This window comes from Akebia trifoliata, chromosome 8 (assembly GCF_017979445.1).
Source record: "Akebia trifoliata isolate Shusen 1 chromosome 8, ASM1797944v1, whole genome shotgun sequence".
In the NCBI taxonomy this organism is placed as follows: Eukaryota; Viridiplantae; Streptophyta; class Magnoliopsida; order Ranunculales; family Lardizabalaceae; genus Akebia; species Akebia trifoliata.
Window position 1 is genome coordinate 35,818,867 of NC_141382.1, and position 20,576 is coordinate 35,839,442.

General features: G+C 36.3%; 1 protein-coding gene across 1 annotated transcript; it reads right to left on the bottom strand.

Annotated features, from left to right (window-relative positions):
- Positions 1-689: 689 nt before the first annotated feature.
- Positions 690-17,832, bottom strand: LOC147396607 (uncharacterized). Its single transcript, XM_086451555.1, has 15 exons — positions 17,727-17,832; positions 16,487-16,528; positions 16,295-16,350; positions 15,072-15,185; positions 14,947-14,991; positions 14,435-14,476; positions 11,818-11,937; positions 11,555-11,700; positions 11,031-11,178; positions 10,811-10,894; positions 10,258-10,319; positions 5,090-5,149; positions 3,820-3,878; positions 3,139-3,229; positions 690-1,150 (listed from the first exon to the last, which is right to left on the bottom strand). Exons 2-15 carry the CDS (start codon positions 16,498-16,500, stop codon positions 923-925), a joined length of 1,269 nt encoding a protein of 422 aa, XP_086307681.1. The 5' UTR covers positions 16,501-16,528; positions 17,727-17,832; the 3' UTR covers positions 690-922.
- Positions 17,833-20,576: the final 2,744 nt, after the last annotated feature.

Consider the following 20,576-nt stretch of genomic DNA (forward strand, 5'->3'; position numbering starts at 1 on the left):
AAACCGGCAAGAACTAGAACCGAACTAAATATAATGATTATGGTTCTAAGTTCCTTAAAAACCAACCCATTGATACCCCTAGGTAGAAGTTGAAGTGCCAATAGAACTACAACAATAAAAGCTGACAACAATCAAAATTGACTGTCCATGATTCTTCAACTTATAAATTGAGGTTAGAAGTTTCAGAATTAACTGATTTTTTTATGAGGATGATCCTCTCACCATAGAGACCGTCCTCACAAAAAATCAACCCATTCCGAAACTTTTAACCCGTATAGAATAATATGCTTTGACTAGGACTTTGGCAACCGAACGCTGTCCTTTCTTTCCACCAAATGCTCCAAAGCTTCTCTAGATTCAAAAATAACTTCCTAAACACTCCCTGAAATGGACAAATTTACAATTGCTATTCTCACAGAAGTGATTGGACAAATTGGAAGCTCGCCACCTTTGCCGTGTTGGGACTTGTGGAAAGAAAGAAATGGACACACTTTCAACGGGAAGTAAAGTTCAATGCTGGATGTCCTCATTAGTATTCTTGGGTTTTTGTACTTCTGGTGTAAGCAATTTAAGGATTTTAGAGGGTTGTTTTCTAAAGATCTCTTGTTTAGATGGGATAATGTTTGTAAGAGGAGACTTTAAGCTGTATTTGACGATTCCTCTTCCTCTTATCAATAAATTTTTGCTAATAAATAAAAAATTCTAAATCAAATTTATGTAATAGTTTCTGGTACAAAACTTCCGCAATGATGATCAGAAATGCATTAGTACAGTAAATATACATTAGTACAAGTGAATATTTTCATTACCGTTACACAACAGTTTGAGACAACAAAACTAAATGTAATTTACTCAGAGATATTGCACAACTAGAGAATAATTAAATAATTTATTGTCTATATAAAGCCATGTGTTTCTGTACCTATCGAAATTCAGCGATTTCAAACACTCGTGCAGTTCCATCCAGTGAAACTGAGACAATGAACTCCCCGTTGGAAGACACGGATAAAGACTGAATAGCATCAGAGTGCCCATAGAATGTCTTCACACAATCCCCGGAAAGGCTGTCCCAGACACGTACTTTCCCATCTACACAACCTGTAGCAATGTAACAAGACGCCCCCAGCCATGCTAAGCATGCTACACCTTCCTGCTCACAAAAAAGATCAATAAATTAACGTAAGTTTGATGATCAAAATAACTAGAATTGATTTGCCCAAAATCACTTTAGCGACCCAAAAGAGCCATGATGTGTATTTTTCATGATCATCAAAGCCTATCTAAAAAATTTGGGTCCGGCTGAATGAATCATATTCCTTCTTACAATTCTGTTAAATGCATTGTCGATCATGAAATACTTGAATATTTAGTATATTTTAGCATATTTAGGTCACCTTAATTTATTGAGAGCTGTTATTGGCTCCTCAGCTTTTACTTATTACAACCCCTATTTCTTAAATTATTTATCACTTTTCAATTAACATTTAAAACACACTCTTCAAATATTATAAAGGTTTGATTCAAAAAATAATCTCAACATTATAACACCATTCAAAAAATTTCAGTAGTTGTTCACAATTTTGATTAGGCTTGTATAAAATCCAAAAAATAGAAATCTAGCAGGAAAAAAAAGACACCAGAGAGCTTCTATTGGAACCCCAACTTTTACAATTTTCAATTGTACACTTATTTTCTTTATTTTTAATTGGGGTGTGATAAGTAAAAAATAGGGTGCCATTAGCAGCTCTCTTTTTATTAGGCTTAAGAGAAGTAATGATTTAACAAGTCATAAGATAAATCGAGTTTTCGTGATTGACTAGGGTCTAGAAAGTTATTTCTAGAGCCCTTATTAAATGAACTTTACAAATAAATTGCACACTAAATCCCCTCATTAGATATAATACATGGTTAGTCCATATTTATCATTGATTTTCATTAAATAATGTATTTTGGAATTAATTACTGTTATTTACGTGTAACAGGAAATATTTGCAAAGTTTCAAGGCAAATTAGAAAAATCCAAAACTACCACTATGATCCAAGATTCGAAACAAGACCAAGGACCAAAATTCAAAACATTTGGGCCAAATTTTACTGCAGTGTCATGGTCAACAGCGGCGGCACGGTCAACGCAGACAATCCTGCCTTGAAATTCACACAGAAGCTTTGCGGCGGAAGATTATTCGCATTGGACTAGGTTTTAGTATTTTTTGTAAACTCGAAATGTTTCCGAAACTCTAATCCGGTCTCTATAAATAAGAGACCAAACTAAATAACATCTCATCTCTCATCTCCCTGAAGATCAACTTCTCTTTTTCTATTCTTTTAGTTTTAGGTTTTTTTATTTTTCTTTCTTAGTTTTACAAAAGTTGTAAGGAGGCTCTGCCAGTTTCAAAATCAAGAAGCAATAAAGAATTCATTTCTTTCATCTCTACTCTTTCTTCCATGTTCTCTTTACTTTACTTTTACTTTATTGTTCTTGCGATGACTATTGGCTAAATCTCCATTAAATCAGTTTAGGAAGCCAGAGCAAGATTTGTAAGTGTTTTTATTGTTCTCGTAATTGCTTCATAGTTATATTGTGATAGTGTTAGGTATTTATTATTAGGTTAAACATTGAATGTTTCTTAAAGTTTTGATGGTTCATTCTTTGATTAGTTCAAGAAAAACCATACTTTACAGAGAACAATTAATGTTTATTTAATAATCTCGACTTAATTTATTGCATACTTTTGATTTTATTTCTATTATAACTGTTTGATTTTCCGATCTACTAACATTAATTTTGTTTAGTGGATCGAGATAAATAGGGAACCAGAATTCACTGATAAAGCTCGTGAAGGTGGATCTAATTGGTCTGCACTTCTCTATCGTATTTTTAAGTTTTTATTTTAGTAGTTTATTTCAGATAAATCTCTCCCAAAAATTGTTTTTAATCGATTACATAAACTTGAATTGGATTGGAAGTAAAAATACTTTGGATTAATGTTGTCCCTATGGTTCGACCCTTGATTGTCAAGGTTTTCTTTTGTTTTTTACTTTATCATTATCTATGGCTCGAATAATGATTTTGGATGAAACAGTTATCATACAGAAATGATGATTTAAAATGTAATTGAGGGTAAACCCTCAACTCACCTCATGATCACATGTGCAGCGCGGTGATGAACGCTGCAAATCCCAAATGATGAGCTTCTGATCCATGCCCCCAGTTGCAACCCAAGGAAAGCTGTGAAACAACATTGAAACAGTGGGAATGGTTTTCTAAATAATGTAGGAAAATTATTGTAGAGAAGATTCAAAAATTCATAAATAAACAAAGAATTAAAGATCCAACCTTTCAAATGTAACATTTAAAAAACAGAGCGCCATAAATCAGATCATAGTAGCAACTAATAAAGAGACTTTGAGACGAAGTGAGAACTGATCAACACCCTACAAGGGAAGATTTTGAAGACTGCCAACAGAGCAATGTCCAGACCTTATCACCATTGAATATTGTTTTTATTTCATAGTAAACACCATTAAAGGTCGGCACTACAATTTTCGTTAACACTATTGGCGTCAAACTTATGTGTTCATTCCATTTAAGTGGCACCCTGACTATCAATAACAAGAACAAGAAGAACATAATACGGCATTTTTATGCAAATTTCTCTAATATTTATTAGACAAGCATTCAATGGAACCATTTACATTTCACCATTATTGCCAAAGAAATAAAGATAAAACAAGATCCTTCAGGTATTTTACTTGGAGAATTTCAGAAGTTATAGATCCTCCAAACTTAAAAATAGGTAATCCAAGATATGACCATACCTTGGAGAGTGTCCAACGCACTCAATTGAGTCAGAGTGGGCAGTCAGAGAACTAATCACCTACAAAAGCAGGAAGAATGTGTATGAGCCTTCAGTCTTTGCTTCAGAAAATTTTTCTACATCATCCAATACTTACAGCTAATAGGAAAACAAGACAACAATTACAAATAGCATAACAGCACAATGAAAGTGAAGAACTAATGGGAGTAATACACCAGGACAACAAAATGGAAATAACTCAATATTTGAGAAATTAGCACAAACTTTAAAATACTAGTATTTTTTTATTTTATTTATATTTATATTTTTTGTTGTGTAAGGTAGACTTGAACCCACGACCTCAAAGTAGCTTTGCAATGTGTCAAACCAACTGAGCTATTAAGCCCAAAATCCTAGCATGTTGGCAGGATACAGCTATTGCAAGCCTTTAATAGGTGTTGAGCAGCCCATACTAACTGCTCTTCACTATCTTGCTTGTGCGTGGACAACCTTAGCAAGGCCACCATCCTGACCCCATGGGCACCCTCAACAACTAAATAGTCATGCCTTTTGAATGTTTGGTTGTGGGCCCCGTCTAGGTGTATCTTTCTTGGATGGACTTCAGAGGCGGTGACATTTGGTCCCACTAATATTAAGGATATTATTAATTGAAATTCAACCAAAAAAGAGAAGCCAAGTCAGATAACCAACACCATTTAGAAAAGGAATATAGACAAGATTTACCAAGAAAAACAAATAGTATCCAAAGTGGACTATGTCATACTGTGACTAGTCTACACACACAACCTTATGAAAGTTATGAGTGACCACCGTGAACTTACTATCAGATCCATTTATCCTACCAACATGGTAAAATAATGGTTATGTATTGTGTCAAATATCTTCAACATCTATCAAGGACTCCATCCCTCCCAGACCAAGTAAACATGCTATAATGCCAATAAAGGAAAAGGTTTTCCACTTGGACAGTGGAGAGAGAAAATCTTTATAGATGGTTTGTCTTAGACTTGGCAGATGAGATGGAGAACCCAAACACCTCATCCTCTCTTCATGTGGTGAGCTTCTGTGCAGAGGTAAGGTCCCAAGTTGCCCCTCAAGCCCACCAACTCAGCTTCCATGTGTAAAAAAAAAACTTGTTTATTAAGAGTTAGAATTTACACTGCGTAGTTAGAATTTACATAGATTTTTTAGACAAAAATAGAGAGAAGAAACTATGAAAGAAAATAAATCAGACCTAAAGGATTACAATGGGAGAAAGGGAGGGTTCATACCTTCCCAGTTGTTATGTTCACTATATGGACAGAACCATCCTTTGATCCTGTTAAATAAGTCTGTAGGGTTATTTTAGTCTTTTCCCTTCTTTAGTTATCTTATGTAATACTTATCTAGCCTAATTAGGGCTAATTAATCAATTTTTCTTCTTCTCTCTAAATCTGAACTTGGTATCAGAGCCAAACTTCATCGAAGCTCACTGCTACGAACTCCATTGACTAATCCTTCCTTAAATCATCACCAACTTCTCTCGTTTTTCAATCCATATCACCCCTACGGGGGTTTTCTGTCACTACACACCCTACTCGCATCATGCGATAGGGAGTTAAGAACCATTCGAAGCCTGCGATCAGGCTATTCTCACAGCAATGTTGCTGTTTGATGCCTGCGACACCTAGGTTAGCTATATCTGAGCCTGGCGACACTCAAGGTAGTGTTTTTTTGATGTCTGCGACCATCGTTGGCAATGTATAAGACCTGCGATCATAGCAGGTACCCTTTTCTGAGTGTTTTGATCATTGTAAGTGGCTGCTCAACCTTGTGCGATCATCGTAGGTAGTCATCTGAGACCTGCGATCACAGCAGGTGACCTCTGCTGCGTTTTCTGACTATCGTAGGAAGCTGCTCAGTCTTGTGTGACACAACAGACTGCGATTTTAAATCCTACGATCACAACAGGTTGTTGGTATTGATCTTTGACCATCGTTGATTATTATATGAGGCTTATAATTATAGTAGGGTACTGTTTGAGGCTGTTCTAACAACAGTATTGCTCATTGATTCCTCGATTTCTCGCTCGTGGTAGTGACAACCTTTAGGGCGCTGCGATAAGTAACATTTTCACACTTTTTTGTTATTAAAACTTCACTTTTTTGATGGCTTCTGAGACATCATCTTCCTCGATCATTAATAATGGATTAAGTGGTCTTTCTTCTCATTCAACCGATTTTTCAGGCGCTCAAATTACTACCGTGAAATTAGACGGTCCTAATTATCTGCTTTGGGCACGTTCGGTTGAAATGTTCATCGGTGGAAAGGGAAAGATTGGTTATCTCACAGGGGCAGACAAACAACCCGTACAGACCGACTCTTATTACTCCCATTGGTTTGCTAATGATTCTATGGTCCGTTCTTGGTTGGTTACTTCTATGCAACCACACATTGCGGCTGGTTTTATGTTTTCCTCGACAGCAAAACAGATATGGGATTCGGCAAAGAGTATTTACTCACAACGTCAGAATAATGTCAGGATCTTCAATTTGGAGCGTGAGATTTCTCATCTTTCCCAAGGAGATTCTTCAGTTACCACTTATATCTCACAGCTACGTGCTCGGTGGGAAGAGCTGACTTTCTATTCCTCATCCTATTCATGGAAGGACCCTCTTGATGAGACATTATATTCGTCAATTTTGGATAAGAATCGGGTTTTTCAATTTCTAGCGGGTCTCCGGGATGAATTTGAATATGCGCGAGTTCATTTATTGGGTATGGATCCTTTTCCGTCGCTACAGACAGCTTATTCATATGTCTTAGCGGATGAGAGTCGTCGTGCTGCTATCCTACCTCATTCTTCAGGGGATCATTCTGTTATGCTTACTCGCCTATCTTCTCCACAACCCCCCAGTGGGTCTATGCCTACCCGTCAACGACATAAGTGTGATCATTGTGGAAAGTTAGGTCATGTGAAGGCTCGATGTTATGCACCTCTTTCAGTTACTACATCCTCATCAGACTCGGTATCTTTATCCCAAGCTGAGCTTGACAAGTTCAGAAAATTCTTCAACCAGATAGAGACTTCATCTCAGCCGGTTTCTACCTTCGCTCACTCAGGTACATTTGCCTCTGCAAACAGTGTTTCAACCACTTCCTCACCATGGATCATTGATTCTGGTGCCTCAGATAACATGACCGGTATGTCCTCCCTATTTCAAACCTATAGTGTTTGCTCTGGTCATCGCAAGGTTCGCTTGGCTGATGGTTCTTTGTCTTCCATAGCTGGTCAAGGTCTTTTACCTGTTACATCCTCTTTATCCTTAACTAACACACTACATGTTCCTCAACTTACTACTAACTTGGTATCCGTTAGTAGTCTTACCAAAAATTTGAACTGCAGTGTAACCTTTTATTCTTCTCATTGTGTCTTTCAGGATCTGGAGTCGAAGAGGACGATTGGCACTGGACGTGAAGTTAATGGATTGTATCTCCTGGATGTTCCCGGTTCCCCTAGCACCCCTTCTGCTCTTCAGCTTAGTAGTCAATCTAATAAGGCTCTTGTAATGCGTTGGCATTTACGCTTAGGCCATATTTCTTTTGAATATTTGAAACACATGTTCCTTAATTTATTTAATAATAACAATGTGCTTGATTTTTCTTGTGAAACTTGTCAATTAGCTAAACATGTGCGTTCTTCTTATCCTATTAGTATAAATCCTATTACACCTGCTATGTTTGACTTAATTCATTCTGATGTGTGGGGTCCTTCCCCTGTCACATCCACTCTTGGTTTTCGTTATTTTGTCTTGTTCATTGATGATCACAGTCGTACCACTTGGATTTATCTTATAAAACACAAGAGTGAGGTTTATGGGATCTTCAAGCAATTTCTTGCTATGGTTCAAACCCAATTTGGTCGTACTATCAAGACCTTCCGTTCTGATCATGGTACTGAATACACCTATAGTGAGGTCCTGAAACTTTGTTTAGAGTCTGGCATTGAGCATCAAATGTCCAATGTCAAGACCCCTCAGCAGAATGGCCGATCCGAAAGAAAAAATCGCCATATTCTAGAGTTAGCCCGTGCCATTTCGATTGGTATGAACGTGCCCCAATCATATTGGACTGATGCAGTTCTTACTGCTGTTTACCTTATTAATCGAACCCCCTCCAGTGTTCTTCAGTTTGTCACACCCCTCTCTAAGCTCTCTCCAGATCGTCCCATGTTTCCACTTCCTCCGCGTGTTTTTGGGTGTCTGTTTTGTTCAAATTCTTGATCAAAATCGTTCTAAACTTGACCCTAAGGCCGTCAAATGTATCTTTCTGGGTTATTCCTCTACCCAGAAAGGATATCGTTGTTACCATCCTCCTTCACGACGACGTTTTATTTCTCGAGATGTTTCTTTTTTTGAGCATACTCCTTATTATAATGGGTCCGTTGGCATTCAATCTGAGTGGTTTCCTCTCGATTCACCTGATGATTCTTTTCCTTCTTTATTTCCCCTTCCCCTACCTGTTCTTCCCTCCCCACCCCCCGTCAGTTCGTCCTCCCCTCCATTGCAGGTTTACTCTCGACGTCCACGTGATACTACCATCACTTCTATGTCTGACCAGCTCGCCTCCTCGCCTCCGGCTCCGCCTCCGTCTGTTCCCTGTGATGATCGTCCTATTGCCACTCGTAAAGGTAAGCGCACTTGTACTTATCCCATTTCAAATTATATATCTAACTCTGCACTATCACCTTCCTATCGAAGTTTTCTTGCTTCTGTTTCCGCTGTTTCTCTTCCTACTACTGTTGCAGATGCTCTTGCTCATCCTGAGTGGCGCGCAGCTATGATTGATGAGTTGACTGCTCTTGAAAAGACTCAAACTTGGGAAATTGTGCCTCTTCCGCCTTGCCAGCAAGCTGTGGGTTGTCGCTGGGTATTCACGCTTAAACATAATCCGGATGGTTCCATTGCTCGTTATAAGGCCCGTCTGGTGGCCAAAGGTTATGCTCAGACTTATGGGATTGATTATCAGGAAACTTTTGCTCTAGTTGCCAAGATGACCACCATTCGCGTTCTCCTTTCTGTTGCTGCTATTCGCGGATGGCCTCTTTTTCAGTTAGATGTCAAGAATGCTTTTCTTAATGGTGATCTTCAAGAAGAAGTCTATATGGTCCAACCTCCTGGGTTTCTTCCTTCTGCTTTTCTCCTGCACATGTTTGTCGTCTTCGCCGGTCTCTTTATGGTCTGAAGCAGTCTCCTCGTGCTTGGTCTGAGCGTTTCACTAAGGCCATGCATCAGTTTGGTTTCCATCAGAGTTCTGCTGATCACACCTTGTTTTTGCGTCACTCCCAAGGCAAAACTGTTGCTCTGATTGTGTATGTGGATGACATTGTTCTTACTGGAGATGATGTCGATGGCCTTACCGAGGTCAAAACTTACTTAGGCCGTCAATTTGAGATTAAGGACCTTGGACATCTTCGCTATTTTCTGGGTATTGAGGTTGCACGGTCCCAATCTGGTATATTTATTTCTCAGCGTAAGTATGTTCTTGACTTACTCAGTGCCTCTGGTCAGCTTGGATCTCGTCCAGCTGATACTCCTATTGAGCAGAATCACAGGTTGGCTGATTCTGAGGGAGAGTGTGTCAGATATTGGCTAATATCAGCGTCTTGTGGGAAAATTGATCTACTTGTCTATGACTCGCCCTGACATTGCCTATGCTGTTAGTGTTGTAAGTCAGTTTATGCACTCACCTCGAACATCTCATCTTGCTGCTGTTTATCGTATTCTTAGATACCTTAAGGGATGTCCTGGTCGAGGTATTTTATTCAACAATCATGGTCATCTTCGCATTGAGGCATGGACAGATGCAGATTATGCTGGTTCAGTGACTGATAGACGGTCTACTTCTGGGTATTGTACTAAAGTTGGTGGTAACTTGGTAACGTGGCGTAGTAAGAAGCAGGATGTAGTTTCTCAGTCGAGTGCTGAGTCAGAATACAGAGCCATGGCACTTGGAGTATGCGAGTTGTTGTGGCTCAAAATCTTACTAGTTGATTTATGTCTTCCTGTGCCGGTCCCCTTCTTACTATATTGCGATAATAAATCAGCTATTAACATAGCTGCAAATCCGGTTCAGCATGACAGAACGAAGCACATCGAAGTTGATCGTCATTTCATTAGAGAAAAGATAGTTTCTGGACAGATTTGTACTCCCTTTGTTCCTACCTCTCAACAACTTGCTGATGTTCTTACTAAAGGTGTTAGTAAAACCTCATTTGAAGATGTCTTGTCCAAGTTGGGCATTGTTGATATCCACGCACCAACTTGAGGGGGAGTGTTAAATAAGTCTGTAGGGTTATTTTAGTCTTTTCCCTTCTTTAGTTATCTTATGTAATACTTATCTAGCCTAATTAGGGCTAATTAATCAATTTTTCTTCTTTTCTCTAAATCTGAACTGTAACAGCCAGAGTAGAATCAAAGCTTATTGTCAAGCATGTCAGTCCTTCGGTATGATACAGATGACCTAGAGCAAAGACAATATTAAAAATCTATAACGCCAATAAAAATCTAATCATTAGTATCAGCCAATTTTCCAATTGACCATATCTATTACATATATCAACAGTTACAAAGTTAAAGCATGAATTACAAAAACATGGAACAAAAAGAACTTAGGCCCTTCTTGGCATGACCACAAATCATGGTAAATTGGCATTAAAAAAAATGTGGGCGAAGGGTGCTTGGATGCCCTCCGCAAATCGTCTCAACTATTGCACTGGTTTTGGTTTCCTTCCTTCGATAGCAAGTCGTTGTAAAGTTTTCAACACCTCGGCAAATTATCCTAACAAAACACAAAACTTTGCCATCCAAAAAAAAATTACTGCAGTGGACTGGAAAGTTTTGAGTGGTGCAATTTTTTGCAGCATAAGACTTGGTGAATTTACAGAGATTTGCAAGCGTACCAAGAAGGGCCTTAACAAATACAAACTTTCCAACATTAACTTGAAGATATACCTTTAACAACATGTATGTTCTCCCCACTTCTTGGGTTCCATATCCTCAATGAAGCGTCATCCGAACCAGTACAGATTGTTTTACCTGCCACAATAGGTGAAGCCAAAGAGTCACTCAAATTTATATCTACAAAGAAGGTTTTAAAAAAATCTTCGAAAAAAAAAAAGACTTAAGAAAAAGAGAAGAAAAACAATGTTTAGCTAATAGGTTTGAGTAGTACCATCAGGAGTAAAATCACCACAAGTGACACTGCTACCATGACCCGAAAACATATTTAGATAGGCACTTTTGTCAGCATTCCACATCCAAACAGTGGCATCCTCTGAACCTGCCAAGATCAGATGTCCTCTCGGATGCCACTTCACCCACTGAGCAAGATATATAGTTCAGATCCAACTTTCCTTTTGTATAAGCATTACGCTATAACCGAAGATATGTTAAAGATTGGGTATTTTAGAAACATCTCCCTGTTAAATCAGTAATATTAGGTTTACCCCCTTTCAAAATGCAAGATTGGGTTTACCCCCTTGACCTTAGGTCAAAGTTAACGGTGAAATTTTGAATTTTAAGAAAATGTTCTTCAAATACTTAAATTACTATATCAAAATTTGGGGGAAAAAAGTCAAAATTTCACTGTTAAATCATCAAGAAAAAGCAAAGCAACGATGACTTACGGTCAAGGGGAGCAAACCTAATATCACCAATTTAACAGGGGGTGTTCCTAAAATACCCTTAAAGATTCACCTCAATACCCGCTCCAGGACCCTCAAGTGTGCACTTGAGAGTATATGAAGATACGTCCCATACTTGAATAAGTCCATCAAAGCTTCCAAAAGCAAGTAACTGCCCATCAGAACTGAAGGCCAAACTAGAAACCGAATCCTTATGGCCTGCAAAGAGAAAGAAATAGATTGAACCAGTTTAGTGAGAAGAAAATAGAGTAAAACATTTGGACCCTTGGAGCACCTATTCACCTAAAACTGTTCTTAGTTGTACTGTAGACATACCTTGGAGCTCTTGAGCCCAATCTCCTTGACCAATCTTCCATAGAAATCCCTTATCATCTCCACCTCCTGTTGCCACCAGAATTGGATCTGTAGGACTGCACACAACTGCATAGACTTCGCCTGTGCCACGACACATAATAATTTAAAAATAAAAAGTAGCTAATACAAGAAATTTTTCTGGGTAAAACCCAAAGATTTAAATTACATGAGAAATTAAATGTTCTCGTATCCATATCCCAACATATGGTTCCAACCGAAATGATCCAATTACATGTGACTGAGATAGCAGATAGCGCAATATTTACATAGAACGTTGGCATGGATCCAAACTCATTGACGATTGGTAAAAACAGATAAGAAACAGAGCAATTCTAGTGAAAGAGATACTCACAAGGTGCAGCCAGGAAAAGGGAAGCAAAAAAAAGGGACAAATTTTAATGGATGGTGCCAAGTCATAAATGGAAATACAACAATTAAGATAAAATATAAAACCGAATGAAGAAAAGCCCTTCTAAATGAATTCCCAATATGTTAAGAGAAACAAAGGCCCAAGCAAAAACCATAGCCTTCACCTTCATGATGATATGTGCATTCTGTTTTTTCAGATGCACCAGCAAAGGGGAAAAGGAGATAATATACGAAAGAATGTTTCTAATTGGGGAAGCAAAGGCCTTAGAGTGCCAATCTTCGACTATGGATAGAACATCCTTAGACATCAGTCATCTAAATCAGAATGGATGAAGGAATCCCAAATATACCAAGAAATAAGGCAATGGAGAAGAAAGTGTTCCACTGATTCTTCACTTGAAAGGGGGAAAAAACGAAGCAAAACCTATTTGGGGTAGAAAATACAATTCTTAAGTGATTAACCGTCAACATGCGATTCATATAAAGAAATTGACTGATTCCAAGGGACTTTAATTGGAAACTCGACAAGCACCACATCCTTATCAGAGTTGTTAACATAGGGACCTCACTAAGAAGTATCTAGGAGGGAATCTCATTTAAGAGATCCACTTTCTCATATTCATCCCAAATGCACATCTACCTTGAATTGAGAAGCAAAGAACCGGTGTAATCAATCTCATAGTCATCAATACATCGCCTGATTCAAATTCCAAGAAATCTCATTTTCATTGGGAATCAAGTTATCAAAAACAAGAGCACCGTTTCTTTTAGCAAAAGCATAAATGGAGGAACAAGGGGTCTCATTTTTAGCCTTTCCCTCACTCTTTTGGAGCCTTCAACATGCACCGAAGATTTCCTATTTGGTGTTGTCATTGATCTATGTAGCAACTTTCCAAACCATTTCAATTGACTCTCAACAAGAGGAGAATTACATTTCCCTTTTTTAGGCAATTGTCTTCCTTTCATCATATACTTCAACCAATGGTAATATGAAGAACCTCGAATGATTTTTTTTTTAAGTATGAACCTTCGAATTTGGAACCAAGGTTCATGGATGGCATAGAGATGAGGTTAAAACCACTTACAAGAGCCAAGTGTAGAAAGGTATCATGAAGGGGTTGGAAGAATTGAACAAAGACCTGTCCCCATAGTTGGAAAAGATGACAGGTTTAGATTTTGGGATGATTGTCAGAGTGTTGTCTCTCTTTAAGTCTCAATATCCTAATAAAAACATGTTGATCCTCAATTTTCAGGTTTGCACAGATAATAAGAGGATCTAGGATCTCGATTTTAAAAAGAATTACAATGACTGGGAGATGAATTTTGTGGCGATTTTTTTTCCATTGCATCAATGATATCTCCATATATCATAGTGACGAGAATAAGCACATGTTGAAGAAGAAACAGATGGCTCATTCTCCGTTGACATTCATAGGGATCCATTTTCCCAACATTCTTCATTTTGGGCTCAATCAATCCATCCAAGGTGGCTTTATTTTCTTTGTATACTACTTTGATAAGATCATTGCAGACTTTTTCCCCAAGTGCAAAAAAATCGAAAATCACCTCCGCATCCACTGCAAGTTTGCATTTTCTATTTAGTTTCATTTCTTTAGCCTCTTTGTATCTATTGGACCCCTTGTTAATTCATGTTTTCCCTTTCCCAGAGCTGGAACACCTTGAATTTTGTCCCCAGAGTTAAGCCCCCTAATGAGAATAATCATGTTCACAATTTTTTTAAGGCCTTTGGAATGATATAAGAGAACCTTAGATGAAGAGGGAAACTTGATCCCCACCTTCAATCTTAGAATTAAAGCTTTATTATTATGATGGACTAAGATTTATAAGAAATTTTAGAGCCTTATCTTTCTCAGGATTATATCTTCAAATTGGATTACATGATATTTGGTGAAAGTTAAAACTGGTACTCCTTCTATAGTTCTTACTCATCAGTCTTTCCCATGGGGCTTGTCTCTTTTACCACCTTTGTATTCTTGCTTCTTTTAAAATATTCTTACACAATTAAATAAATAGATAAGTTATAATGCTCTGCTTAGTGCATTATCAGAAATAATCTATGATGTAGCTATTAATCCTGATCTACGGAATTTAGCAGAAATAAAATACTATCTACGACTGTATAACATAACTGTACATAATCATCAGATATTTAAATAAAAATTTAATAAGACTAAGTAGAAAGCCATACCAGTATGACCGGCGAATAAGTGCATGGAATCATCTGGTTCAACTGCAACCACTCAAAATTAACAAAAACCAAAAAAAAATTGAAAACTTCAAAATAATGATCTACTAGAGCCAACTAGACAATTATAACAGTAGAAAAAAAAAATACCCATCAAAAAGCACTTATCAAACTCCACATTGAAAAAAACATTTCAAACTAGTTGGAGCTGAGCTCTCATGAAGAACTCAACAGGTAAACAAAGATCTCTTTTTGAGGGGTTTTTTCCATAGTTTCTAGAGAATAAATTTATAAATTTTGTTCTCTAGAACTACCCATCTTCCTTTAAACTTATACGGTTTGATTGGAGTTCTAAATTTAAAAAATGGGGATGTTACAAGTAGAATTAAAGAAAAAAAAAATGAAAAAAATTATATTTTTCTACAGAAAGAACGATTGGGATTGAAATTTAATAGAGAAAATAGAATACCCAGAAACCGAAATAAAATAAACTAAAAATCAGATTTTGAGCATACCCAGATCATCATCTGATCCAACTTCATCATCCGCATCAGGAAGATCTGCACCAATAGACAAATAAAGAGATAAAAAGATTTACGAGAGGGTTACATAGAAAAGAGGGAGATAGAGAGGGTCACACCTTCTTCATCGACGTTGATTTCTTCGATTATGTCGTTTTCATCCAGGAATATTTTACCTTGATCATCTTCCTCGTCGCCATGACCGCTCATTCTCTCTCTCTCTTTGTCTCTCTCTGTAGCATGGTTTTTAAACTCGGTATTTGGTCTCATCTCAATTAAGGATATGTGTATCTAAGCTCAAGCTCAAGCACCCGCTCTTTAATGCTATGTTTGGATTGAGGGAAGGGAAGGGAAGAGAAACTCATTAAGGGAAGGGAAGGGAAGGGAAGGGAAGAGAAGAGAAGACTAGTTTCTCTTCACCCTATTTGGATTGAAAGAGAATAGAAGAGAAAAAGTCAAATTTCTCCTGTTTGGTTAGGATTCATAAGAGAAGAGAAGAGAAGAGAAGAGAAATTATTATTGTCAAATGACTATTATACCCTTCATAGTCTAAAAAACAAAATTCTACTTGTACAATGATACAAAATATAAACAACCAAATGTTCATGATCAGTTTGAGGGGTACCTGTCGTTTGAACGCTTATAAATGAGAGTTTCTATTGCCAAACCCACTTTTACTAAGAACATCCTAAGCAAAAGTTGGTGAGGCAATAGAATCTCTCCAATATAAGGATTTTGTTAACAAGTGTCCTAAAGGAACACGTAGAAATCCCTTATATTAGAGATGGATTTCTAGTTACACTTTCGAATGACTCATGAGGGAACATATGATCCTGATCATTTAAATACGAAATCCAACAATTGAGGTTTATAAGTATCCCACTAACACGCATAACAAAGACACTTATCTTGAGGATAAATTTCAACCATTGGATTTTATATTTAAATGGTTTGGATTTTATATTCAATCCAATAATTGTATATTGGAGAAGGACCAAAGAGAAAAATGATTGATGGACAGAATAATATAAAGAGAACAAATCTATTTCACATGCAACAGAAGCAAAAAAATTAATCCTAAAAATTGTGGGGATAGAAGAATACAACGAAGAAAAAAAAAACAGAGTTTAGATGTTTCACATGAAGGAAGGATTGGATATTTAGCAAACCTCATGGTTCTCAAGCCGTTGTTTCAGTTTCTATGATTACATATGCAAGTCATCAAAAAGGAACACACTATGTTCATGCAATTGAAGGAGGCACATTCCTATTAAAAGTTGGCTCTTAAATAATTTGAGATTCACAATTCACATGGATAATATACAACAGGGTTGCCAAACACCTGCTCGAAGAGCGGGCTCAATACTCTTAAGATTGACAGCTTGAAGTTGCCCAAACCTATCATGAACAAGCAAAATCCAAACTGTTAGAACAATAATAATAAAACAAAAAAGTGAGAATTGAAACTAACAATTACAGTAATGACCGAAATAAAATTTAAATAGCTAGTATTGAAAAAAGAAATTTCCCATACCTATGTAACTCCATAATAGTGGGGTAACCAAGGAATAGAAACCTAGATGATATCAACACATAATTTTAAATTTGATACACTGATCCCATAGTATATTGTTGCTAGGACTGTGTGGTATGGTTCAACAACTATACTAATCAAACTACTAGGTCTACATACATGCATATATAGATATAGTATAAGTAGTCTAGGTTTACAAAAAAATAAAAATAAGAATCCCCAAACAAAGGAGTTGGGATCCCACCCGGAAGAGGACAAGAGCAGCTCATATTACAGTGTAGTAAATTGTCTTTGTATAGCTGCTTTATATAAAAGACTTGGAAGGAGTGTTTGATCATCTATTTTTAGTATACTTGCCAATTTTCTTGTACTTATATGAGCATTTGCCTTTGGATTCTTTTGAGAGCATGTATTACCACCAACTTTCTTATAATACCAAACAATGAATTAAACAGTCTAGGGTGGGGATAACCATTCTATTTTGTTAATTATTGCACTCCATTCCATTCCATTTCTTCTCCAAAGAAACTCCCCAATTTAGGTTTCTAAAGTAAGAAGTAACTCAGGCTTTAAAACTTAAAAGGGGTTATATGCAAGTGATCAATGAAGAAACCAAACGTTGATAGATTACTATTGAAGTTTCTCTCTTTAATTTCATTTTCCCTTTTGTGTTTGAACCTTTTTATTTTGGTGTGTATATCCTTATTATACATTAGTTTAGTTTTCCATGAGTTTGATTAAGTTTATAACAGAAACACTTGCATTGTTTTACAAATGAACCCAATTGCATTGTTTTACAAATGAACTCAGATCCTCTAATCCTGCACACTGCATCAATCATATTCCTTGCAATCACTACAGTAGCCTAAGAGCCATCTGAATGTACAAGGACCTCTGTAATACTTCTAGTAATCCTTCTTAAATTATAAATTTAGGATAGCTTGTAACTAACCAATTCCCTACTACATAATCCTTCCTAAATTAGAAAATTCTTTATTGGAGCAAGCAAAGGATTTCAAACTAAGAAAACATGAGAGCCAAATCCTAGATCACCTCAACTGGTACAGAAACACACAAATCTAAATAAAATGACCAAATTTCAAAACTTTCAAGAGCAAATGCAGCAAATCCAGACCATCAAAATGGGGAGAGAGAAAAAAATCATACTATTTGCTAATAATACTATTGGTTTTTGAAAAAGATTAGAAGAATGATAGAGATAGAGTGAGAGAGAGAATACCTCAGGTCGTCTCCTAGTCGAGGCGGTCTCCTAGTCGAAGTTGTCTCCTACTCGAGGTCGCCGCCTTCGTTCCTTCTCTCCTTCGACTCCTTCGTCTCCTTCGTAAGCATGTGCAGGGCTTCTGCAATTTGATTGTATTTTATTACTTGGGGTGTAGTAGTAATAAACGGCCTGTCAATATCTATTTCTTTTGAAAATTTTACAAAAGAGTGGGGGCAATTTTGAAATAAAAAATATGTTCTTTCCCTTCCCTCCTCATCTCTCCACTTTGTAGGGAACAAATTTTTTTAGTTTTTCCCCTCTTCCCTTCCCTTCTCTTCCCTCAATCCAAACACAGTGTAAGGCTTTTCACTCCGATTACAGTCAAGTCAAGCTAAAGCACTCTTTAAGCTTGGGTAGGGGCTTGTGTTAGTCGCTCCGATACCGAGTTGACTCGGACGATACGTCTCATCTCGTTTGAGTCGTCTCGTTCAACATTGAGACAATGGTTTTTAACTATTTAAAAAATCTAAAAAATTCATAAATGATTCCTATTAAAAAATAAACCCAAAAAAAAATATATATATATATATATATAATTAAAAAAAAAATCATACTATACTTATCAAAATAAATTGAGTTCCATGTTTTTTTCTAAAAAAAATATTTATTGTTTTAATGAATGAACAATCACAGCTGCAGTGTTGTCTGTCATGCTTCTTTAAATGGCATTTCTGGCCCTGTGGAATATATTACATGCTTACATTCTAGAAACAAAGCATGCAATCCATAAATGTTTGCACATTGATGTTGCTTGTAAGAATGTTTTTTAAATATTTGAAGGCATGGCATGAAGCGCTTCAAAAAAATATAAAATATATAAAATTAAAAAAAACTCGATTGTTCACTTGGTGGAGAAGATGAAAAAATAATGAAGAAAATCGATTTGAGGGTGAAATAATTGACAATTGAGGCACAACTCGTTTATCTCACGAGTTAAAACAAAATCTGCATTGTCTCGTTTATCTCGTTCGTATCGCCCGAGTTTTTCGAAAATATCGTCCGAGACGACTCGCTTATCTCACGATACGCGGTCGTCTCATGACACATTGTGAGTTGGTCTCATTAAGCTCCGATACCGAGTTAACTCGGGCGATACATCTCGGTCTCGGACGAGTTTAAAAACCATGCTCTGTAGTGGAGATAAAATGAGGGCTTTTGCAGGGTTTTTCTTCGACGCAGTTGAGCGTCTCGCTCGTCTCTTCTTTTTTTTCATGTGGATTTGCTAAGCACGTGCGTTATATGGAAAGTGGCCGGGCCGGGCTTAGCCCGATTCTTGTTTAGGGACGGCTTGCGAGCTCGGGCGTTCCTTACGGCCCAATTACTTCTATTAAAATTAGATAATTTGATAATATTCCGAGAGAAATTGGTGATATTCGGTTTACCCTCACCGAAGAGAGTGAAGGTGGTTTTTTTTTTTGTCAACGTTTTATCAAAATTTAAAAAAAATCAAGATCAAGATAAAATAAAAAAAAAAAATCAATATATTGATTGATAAAGATCTTGATTATTAGATCATGATAAAAAAAAATTAAAAATTAAGATCTTGAACAGAGATTTAGATAAAGAAATGTTTAAATATTTATTTATATAATTATTTTTGTTGAAATAGATGATAACTAATGACAGACGCATTCCTAGAAGTTTGATTACCAATGATATTATAAATGATCATCAAGGTCATACATCAAGTGATATTTGGATGGGATGTGATAAACTTTTATATTTAAAAATTATTAATGACTAGAGTTCACCACTTATGTCTTAGTGTCGAGTTCATCACTTAGTATCTTAGTATCGAGTTTATAACTTGTGTGAAAATTGATTAAAATTTTATAATTTTTTAATAATTAATTTTATAATAATGCAAATTGATTACGATTACCTTTTACAAATGCGATATCATTTACAATTTTTTTAAAATTGGGAAATTAGTGGTCCATAGGAGGTCATTGCTGCTACTACTGGGTTTAAGCAATGTCTAGGACTGAGGATCGACAGATATCCTGTCATTGTATCGTGTATGACAAGAGAGGATTATCCCAGTCTCATTTATCAATGTTTTAGAGTTTTAACTCATACTAATGGCTCTCACTTCGATACTATTAGTCTTACATGGTTACATGATACATTTGGGAGATGGCCAAACAGACAAATGTCTATGGATAAAGTAAAATTTAATTATTTATTATTATAATAATAATTTTAATATTCATATTTCTAAATATTATATTATTTATTAATATTTTACATTTATATCAAGTACATAATTATACTTGTGCCTATCTATTAGTATTGAGTGAAGTCACATTGTTTCCAAGATGCATTTGGTAAGAGTGTTGATACAAGTTTATTACATTTTTTTATAGATTTATCTATTACATCTTATTATACTTGGGATACCGTCGTTCTTGCATATTTGTGCCATATTTTTAGTAAATTTGTAAGGACAAGTAAGGGCAACCATTAAGGCTTACGGATATACGTCATTTCTACAAATATGGGCACATGAGCAGCCAATTAGCTAATCCATACTTACGAGTCAGGATATTGTATTCCCCCGAGTATGTAGATGGATGACAATTAATAGGACATATATTAGATATGCGCATCATAGTGTCTTACCATACCAGATCAAGTTAGATTTTCTTATTCCCTCCATGGTAATTATGTTTAATTAAAATTTTTAAATATTATTATTATAATATTTTATATTTAGTCATTTTAATAATTTATTTATTATTTTTTAGGTTTTCTAGACACCATATATGCATGTTGATTATGATATAGAGATTATGCGCACAACCCATA